At 44.4% G+C, this 8636-nt stretch overlaps 2 protein-coding genes across 5 annotated transcripts in view; one reads left to right on the top strand and one right to left on the bottom strand.

Moving 5' to 3' along the window:
• cd9r (CD9 molecule related) overlaps positions 1-2154 on the top strand; it is a 7894-nt gene extending 5740 nt beyond the window's left edge. The window contains exon 8 of one of the 2 annotated variants that reach the window (XM_008284540.1): positions 1036-2154. In XM_008284540.1, the coding sequence (XP_008282762.1) occupies positions 1036-1125 (90 nt within the window). In that variant the 3' untranslated portion in view covers positions 1126-2154. Of the gene's footprint in view, positions 1-116; positions 477-1035 lie in introns of those variants that run through there. The other variant, XM_008284539.1, reaches the window with a different exon arrangement.
• LOC103359283 (uncharacterized) overlaps positions 1926-8636 on the bottom strand; it is a 19687-nt gene continuing 12976 nt past the window's right edge. For 2 of the 3 annotated variants that reach the window (XM_008284541.1, XM_008284542.1), the window contains 5 exons: positions 8396-8526; positions 8046-8226; positions 3967-4096; positions 3722-3791; positions 1926-2210 (listed from right to left, as the gene is read on the bottom strand). In XM_008284541.1, the coding sequence (XP_008282763.1) occupies positions 2191-2210; positions 3722-3791; positions 3967-4096; positions 8046-8226; positions 8396-8526 (532 nt within the window). In that variant the 3' untranslated portion in view covers positions 1926-2190. Of the gene's footprint in view, positions 2211-3721; positions 3792-3892; positions 4097-8045; positions 8227-8395; positions 8527-8636 lie in introns of all 3 variants that reach the window. The other variant, XR_520301.1, reaches the window with a different exon arrangement.

The raw sequence follows: 8636 nt of genomic DNA, 5'->3' as shown, positions 1-8636 counted from the left end.
GTAAGTGAATGTCCATGTTCTAATTGCTATGCACCCCTCTGTCTCCATTAACCATCAACATTCCTCCCCCTGCCTTTCTCTCCTCATGTCATCCTTCCAATCAATGCTCCCCAAAGATCACAGCTCTGATTTGCAGCACGATCCTGCGTTCAAAGATTCTTCAGTCCGCCTCATCTCCTCAGTACATTATCCTGACTCAATCCACTCCTACCCTGGCAGGCCCTCAGCCGCCTCAGCATGGCTTTGTCTCCACCTCCTACCCCGAGCAGGATCCAGTCATCTTCACCCCTCTCACAACGGCAAACATCCCCGTGGCTCAGGCTTAGTGTGCTTTTTGTCTGCTGTCGTGCTCACTGTTGTGCCGTCTTGATATTATCCCACAGTTCTTTGGCATCGACGGTACAAATTTCATCTGCTTCTCTCAGCATGGCCGCCGCAGGGTGCCTTCAGCCCTCTTAAAAAAAAACAAAAAAACACTAAAAAGCTCAAGACGGCTACAATGGCATTACTCCTACTGTTATGCGTTGGGTTGTTGGCATATTTTTCTCACTGATACAAGAAAGTAAAAGTGACTTAAACCTACATTATTTCTAACAGCCAGCAGGGGGCGACTCCTCTGGCTGCAGAAAGACGTCAGATTGTGTAGAAGTCTATGAGAAAAAGACTCTAATTGTTGCCTTAATAAACATTTTCTTAATGGGTTTATGGTCTCAAAGCTAGCTGCAAGACTATCTGAATACGGCATCGTGTTGACTTTGTAGTTTCCACTGTTCTCCAACCAGATCACCTACATATTGATATCTACAGCTAACACCCCAGCAGGGTTAGGACTGTCCTCTAAATTTCTCCTTATCCGTCACAGATCATGTTGCCCTTTTCACTTTCACACCAGCTGGCTGTGTGCAGTGTTCACAGCGGTTCGCTCTGCGGCCGATTTGTTCTCGGAGGAAGCAGGTTGTTCGCTGCGCACCTCTTCGTCCCTTCCCAGCTCTTTCTTTACCTCCCCTCCTCCTTCTGTTTCCGTCTGCATGACAGATTACCGCCCTGGTCTGCAGCGGTATCCTCCTGAAACAAATCAAGAAAAGCCATCAAGCGGTCACCACGTACTATTCAACCGTGTACTAAGAAGAGAAGGATCAGGGCGTCCGACCTTTTACTCTCCTCTGCCTCATCGACAAAGACCACCGCCCAACCAGCAGGATAATGTTTACAGACCTTCCTCTGTATGTGAAGCGCTGATCACATTACTTTTGGAGCCACAGTTGAGTTAAAATGCATCTTTTAAATCCTATAACATTACATTCTGACCCGTTGTAAATAAAATGACCGTTTAGCGTGCTAGCCTAGCGGCGGTTCATCATTGTACGATTTGAACGTTTCACAGATTCAGTTGGTTGGACAATGGGAGAGAGACATTTCCATTTTAGCTGTTATTTTCATATGTAGTGATCTGTAGCATTACGCCAGCAGCTTAGAAATTTTGCTTTTTGCTTAAGTTTTGTGCCTTTGTGTTAAACATTCACTGGGTCAAGCATCGCTGAGCTACACATGTAAAAAGGGATCATTTTGTTTAAAAAGAATCTTTCATAAGCTATATTCTGGTCAAATCACAGTGTTGACACGTTGACTTCAGGTGCCTTGTTTGATCTTTATTCTGCTCGTCACAGCCGCCATTCGGCACGTCAGGGTGTAATGACCGGATCTCTCCGGTTCTACTCCTGTTCTGTACTTGGTACGGTCATTCCTTCCTTTGCCGTCGTTTTGTGCCAATTTCATTCCATTTACTGTCTTCATGATGCCTGTCCAGAGGAGAACGGGACCGAACAGAAAGTGAAACCAAACCCCTCGAATGTGACGAATGTTCTGCAGGTTTCTTTGTCATCGGGTTCTGTTTAAGGTTGTGAAATGTTTAAAAGCTGTTTTTGTTTTTTTCTGGATGTGCATGTTTGATACTGAGAACAACAGTAAAGCTGAACCTTTCATTCCTATTCGTTCCACTCTGTGACCAACGTAATGCACACAGAAAGAAAACTGCTTGTTCCTTCTCCGTAGCTACTAACTGTTGCATTGCACTATATCGTTAAGTTCACACGTTTTTGAACTTAATACTCTGTAGAAAATTGTACTTGTTTCCATAAAACCACAAAAAAACAACATGGCAGCTGTGTCAAAGTGTCTTTATTTCATTGCTCACACGTCACCGTTAGGACCTGCGAGGAGAGAAGAAGTTAATGTACGAGTCCACAGTCAAAGCTGGTAAATCACACATTTAATGCACAGGTTGGATTATTTTTTTTATCATTTCTCTTTTCTGGAGTTGATTTTTCAAATTCTATCTTGTGGACTTTTAGCAGCCGTCTTTTGTGGAAGCTTTTTGAATTTATTTAGATGTTGGTAAATGGGATTTACTAATATTGGAGAAGTTTGTAGCCACAACACACTCAGTGGTGTAAATACCCCGGGGTAAAGATAAATGGTCAGTTAAGGCTGTTGGTAATATTGAGATGTATTCGCTGAGCACTTTATTAGGTACATCTGTACCTTTGCTTAATCATGCAGTCATACAAAAAGCCAATCGTGGCACCAACTCCTGAGCTTTAGGTAACATTCACATCAACGTCACACTCACACTTGAGTATTTATGAACCCACTGATCCAATGGGATAAACAACAAGACTAGAGTTTACTCAGAAACGACAACAAATAAGCTCAGTGGATGGAAACACCAGACTGGTTAGTGCTGAAATAAAGACTAGTGTAACCCAGATGAGCAAAAAGCAGATTAACAGAACAACATCCTGAACTTTGACGCAGCAGAGGACCAGGCCGGGTTCACCTCCTGCCAGCCAAGAACAGAAATCAGAACCACCACTGGACAGCTGAGGACTGGGAAGAAGTAGGTCACTGTGACGAATCTTGATTTCCGCTGACACTGCAAAGGGTGCATCAGAACCAACAGCATGAAGTCACCGAGCCAACCTGCCCTGTGTTGATAAGTCAGGCTGCTGCAGGTGGTTTAATGCTGATAGAAGGCAACTAGATAATTTTTTTGGTTGTTTCACCTTTTCAACTGGCTTCTTCAGTTCTAACTGACAGGTAGGGAGTCCCAAGTATTTATTCTCAGCCGTTAACAACCCAACGATCACATGACTTAAGTCGGGGATGTCCAACTCTGGTCCTCGTGAGCTACTGTCCTGCAGGTTTTAGACGTTACTGCAACACACCGGACTCAGATTAATGGATCATTAACAGACTGGTGTCGAACTTGACAACAAGCTGCTGGAGATCCATTAGTTTGACCCCTTAATACCAATCAATCACAGCCTGACTAAGAAATGTGCTGACTGCATCCGTCTGTTCATGGTCATTATTCACTCTCTTCACTGTCACAGAGCAAAAAACCAAACTTCAGTGGATTTCAGTGACCTTCCCAGTCAACCTTTAAGATATACCAGAACAGGAGATTAGAGGCTTCACATCTGCAGAAATATTCAGATGCAGTCACTCCCACACGATCACATTCCCTGAAGAACTTCCAACATCTTGTGGAATCCTTGCCACAAAGAACCAAAGAACGGCCGTCCTGGTTGATGATGTTCCTAATAAAGTGCTCAGCGAGTGTATGTGCTCAGACGAGGGTTTTCTATTAAATGAACATATTTATAAGAACTCTACTATCCTCTCCCACCAGCCCACTGCCCAGTTCCTCCTCTGTTCTTACCTTTCGGACAGCGTACAGTACAGTCGCTGTCGGCAGCAGAGCACACTTCTGTCAGGCATGAAAAGTAGATCTGTGAGGGGGGGAAAGAAAAGGGTTGAAACAGCTGTACTCCATAATAGCACAAAACCTGCCGTTATGAATGGTCTTTATGGTGCATTAGGGTTCACTCACCTTCACGAGGCCTAGACTCTAATGCAACACATTGTGAGACAAGAACAGCTGTTTGTCTGTTCAGTGGGAGGTACCTCTGGGTCTTGCAGGAGAGAGTAGGGTGAACCTTCCAGGGGATGAGATAAGAAACTGGAAATTGCGATCCTCCGGATGTGGTGGGAGTTTGGGGAAGGAAGCAGCTGCGAAACGCCGCGGCTGGAACAGCTGAACGGCACACAATAGTGAATGCACTTTACAGCCAAAAAACGTCTGCAGACTAAACACGAGGATGATCTTCTGTTTGGGATTTGAGGCCGACGACACCCACAGCGATAGTGTTTAAACCTTTACAACGGAAACTTTAAACTGGTGATGGTCATGATTTATTACACGCCCCGTCATTTAAATGGAAACCCCTCCTCTGCAGAACGTTCTCTACAGCTTCCTACTAAAATTAAACTTGTGTTTTCAGATACAGTCACATTTAAAGTTTTTTTTTGGGTTGTCTTGCTTTGCCAGCCCGTTCTGTAGTGCACAACATGGCTGCACCACACGACTACCACGCTGCTGTGGAGGGAGGAAAAAAAAGTACCACTCCAGCTTGTTTGTGTTTCTCTAAACCAATCATAGTCGTCGTGGGCTGGGCTGAGCGAGGGATGTGGCTTCTGTGTTTCCTGGAAAAAGTGATGGCAGGAGTTGTGGGGGGATATTTGCATGCAGGGAACCAACCACTGGTTATAACAGACAATCCACGGCAACATGTCCCTACTGTGGGATCAATAAGGAAACATCTACCCAAGGATGAGGACAGGATAAAAAAAGGGAAAATGGAGGTTAACAAATTCTATACGAGCCATTTCCTCGGGACAATCTTTACTGAATGTTGCGGCCAATATTCGTCAAGACAGGCAACGAACCAACATCGTAATCACCCAAAGTACACAGAAATATGTCTTTATCAGACAGTGGCTTCAGTTCCTGCTGGAGGACATGTCGTTGGGTATAAAGAAGATGCAATACAAAATAAAAACAAAAAACAAGTCCATATGATGTTTTTTGTTCTTAAAGACACATCATGAGCAAATTAAGCAGTCGGTGCCGGGGCTGAACATTTCCAATGACGGTCTCAAAAACACAGATTCAGACTTCCAGGGTTTAACAAACTTAAAGAACCAATCCTGTCGACGTGCAGGGTGAGACTTCCTGCATCAGTGCTCTCCTTTCACAATCATTTTTAAAGTTAAGCACTCCAATATTACAGCTTGCTTTGTGTGGTGTAGACTAGTTTTCTAGTGGCTTTTGTTTGAGTGGACGGTGAGCTGGTGTGCCGAGTTGCAGCGAGAGGGGGGAAGTGGGTGAAGAGGGAGACGGGGACACTAAGGTCAGCTTGAGTTACATCGAAGCCATTTTTAAGGCAGGAAATAACGATTTTCATGGAAAAACAAAACTAAACATGAGCAGCACTTCAGTCCTGGAACTTTTCTGACACACCTGGTATGTACGTATTATATTTCATATATGAACATCATACTTTAATTATGATGTGGTTTAGTTCTTCGTATGATATTGTTCTGTGAAGCACTCTGGTTTAGAAATAAGTTTACTTCTCCTACATATAAAGGAGAGCACATAATAAACAGATTGATTTTTTGGGGGGGAATCATGTTGTCACATAATACAAGCGGCCGCCTTCACGTTTTAGAGCTCAGCAAAGTCCAAAAACACACCAACTCAACAGTGCAAAGCGTGAACTTCTTGTGCAGACACACTGTATGTTTATCAGAAACAAAACGTCTTTCTTTTTCTTGCACTCTTGAGTTTTGTCACTGTAAAAAAAAATCCCCACAGATTGAATTACAGTCGAGAACCAGGCAGGCCTTCGACATAATCCTATTCCGGCAAGTTCCATCATGTTGTCTTTGGCTGTACAAATTGACTGCTATGCAACCGTTGAATGGGACACGGGATGGGAGCGACTTCTTGTAAAGCTCACGGTGAACTGGTTGTGGAACCGCCTCTTTCAGTTGCCAGAAGAACGACCGGCTACAGAAAGGATTGGCAACTAGGATTGGAATCTGGCACAAAACTGTCCTTCATCCATTTCTGATTTCAGTTCAACAGAAGCTCCATAAAGGAACAATGAGGGAGGATATTTAGACGACATCCTCAAAACAAAAAGAGGATGCAGAACCACCTAGAATGCAAGAAGCTGTGTGCTCAGTTAAGAACCGGTACTTTCAGATATCACAGCATTCTTGTCTTTTGTTTTGTTTCTTTTCCGAGTTGTTGAATCTCATTTTGTGTTCCACTGATTGTTCAAAGTCGTCAGAAAACCGGTGGAAAGAACTGACGAGAAGTCACAGCGTGATTAGGTTCGTTTTGTCTCCTCTGATTATTGGTCTGAGAATGAGAGAAAGGAAACATCAGGTCGACTCACAAGATCACAAAAAGAAAAAGAAAAAGCAGAACAGGTGAATCAGCCGTATCAAACCACTGCAAAGGAAAAAAAAACACATCATGGACTGGGACAAAGATCATCATTTAGACGCTGGATCAAGGAGGCCACAGAAGTCAGGAGGCGAGCCAAAGACACCATGAACCGTGATGAGGGGGCGTCATGCTGTCCTACACATGGGACGCTCTCCAGCAGGAGGCGGACAAATCTGACAGATTGCCGGGCGGGTCACGCCTCCAGGAAACCACCAGCTGATAAAGACGCATCACCACAGACGTCAGATGGTGTTTCTGAGGAAGTGACGGTGGAAACATCCATCATCGCTACACCTTCATCCTCACTGGGGGGCTGGAGTCTATCCCAGCTGACTCAGGGTGAAGGCAGGTTCACCTGGACAGGTAACCAGTCTATCACAGGGCTACACTTAGAGACAGACAACCAAGCACACTCACATTCACACCTACGGACAATTTACAATCACCAATTAACCTCAGCATGTTTCTGGACTGTGGGAGGAAGCCGGAGAACCCGGAGAGAACCCACGCTGCACGGGGAGAACATGGAGACTCCACGCAGGAAGATCCCGGGTGTCCTCACCGGGACGTGAACCAGCGAACTTCTAGCTATGAGGCGACGGTGCTAACCACCGAGACACCGTGCAATCGAAACATGTCAAAGGTAGAAACAGCTCCCGTCTAAAACATACTCATTGTCTGATAAACAAAGAAACCGTATACCTTGATGAGAAGTAGCTGAAGAATGATCTGATCTGTTCTGACTGCCTCATGTCGACATATCGAGTTGTTTTTTTAATGTGGAGACGTTTGTCTGGGTGAGACTTACGGGATGAAGTCAAACGACTTGTATCCAATAGAGCAGGACACTGAACTGAATGTTCTCCTTTAGGAATGTGTGGAACAGTGTGTTCTGATTTGCTATGTGGCCGTCCGGGTTATCAGGTCTGAGTCCATATGGGTGGTTCACCAGCAAGGTGTGCTGGAAAGTAAGAGTGCTGAAGGGCTCAGAGGAGGAAACTGTTTTTTTTTTTTTCCACTTTTTAAACAGAAACAAATCGTGCAGGAGGTGAATTTTCAGAATGAGGCACCGAGGGGGGAAAAGGAGGCGACATGTGAAAATACTTCAGCGAGCAACGATGACTCTTGAGATTTTGCAGTTCGCTCATCAGTCCGTCCATTTTAGTATTTGTGTCACTTTGTCATAATTTAGCACCAAAGCGATGAAGCAGGAGAAAGAACGTGTTCATGGTGGGATGTGTTACCGACAGTGGATTTTACTGTTTTTTGTTTTGTTTTTTTAGACAAAGCACCTTTCTATCTTCCATATTCTGCCATTTCTACGTGGTGTTTTATTTGGGGTCTCTTTAGTCTCCTGATGTTTTACTTTCGTCCCATGTCTGTTGTTGTTTTGTCTGTTTTTCTATATTTTTGTGTGACTTCATAGTGGTTTGATTTTTGGTCAGTTCCTTAAAATCTCAAAGGAATTTCTGGCTAAATATTGTTTTAACTCTACATTACATGTCTTCTTATTGCAAAACATTTTCATTTGTTAGTTAAACGTTCTTAGTGCAACACAATGTTAGAATAACGTTCAAGAATTATGCTTTTAAGAACAATATCAGTGGGTGTGTCCCCAGCTTACAATACAGTTAAATAAGATTAATCAGCTTTTTCTTTTTTTCCAACCCCTGCATGAACTCACCCGTCGTAAACAGGGATCCAGCTGGCGTAGGGAACCTGAGTGTACGCCAGGCAGGAGTGGACCAGCAGCACCAGGTTGGGATCCGGGGACGCCTGCAGGCTCGCCTCCACGTAAACCGGTCGGCCTCGCATCAGGCTGAGAGGAAGGTGAGCTTCAGGGTGGAAGCTGGTGAAGGACTCGTCTACAGGGAAAAGAATATCGGAATGAAAAAAAAAAAAAGAAATGCTCGGCCGAGTCGGACAAAGTTCAAGTGTTGCTCGGACTTCAGACGTCAGCCTGTTGGTTCTGGACAAAAATGTCAAGAGGCTCCAGAGCCGTGACTGATGTGACATTTAAAGAAAAACCATCACCTGTGGCAATCCTCAGCTGCACAGCGGCAGCGGCTGGAGTTGGCTGAGCGGGAGGCAGAGTCGGTTGGTTCATCACGTGGAACCAAACTTCTCCTGGAGAACCAGCCGAGGAGCTGCATCCCACCATCAGCCTGCACAGAGACACGACAACCCACTTAAACCTATCCAACAACTGTTGTGTATAAATATATTATATCATGTGTGAAGTATAGTCCTTAAGGTTTAAAATATAAAAGAAGCT

Source organism: Stegastes partitus, unplaced genomic scaffold, assembly GCF_000690725.1.
Source record: "Stegastes partitus isolate 25-593 unplaced genomic scaffold, Stegastes_partitus-1.0.2 Scaffold363, whole genome shotgun sequence".
Lineage (NCBI taxonomy): Eukaryota > Metazoa > Chordata > Actinopteri > Pomacentridae > Stegastes > Stegastes partitus.
Note: the sequence above shows the minus strand (reverse complement) of the source record. Positions and strands in the feature narration are given on the sequence as shown.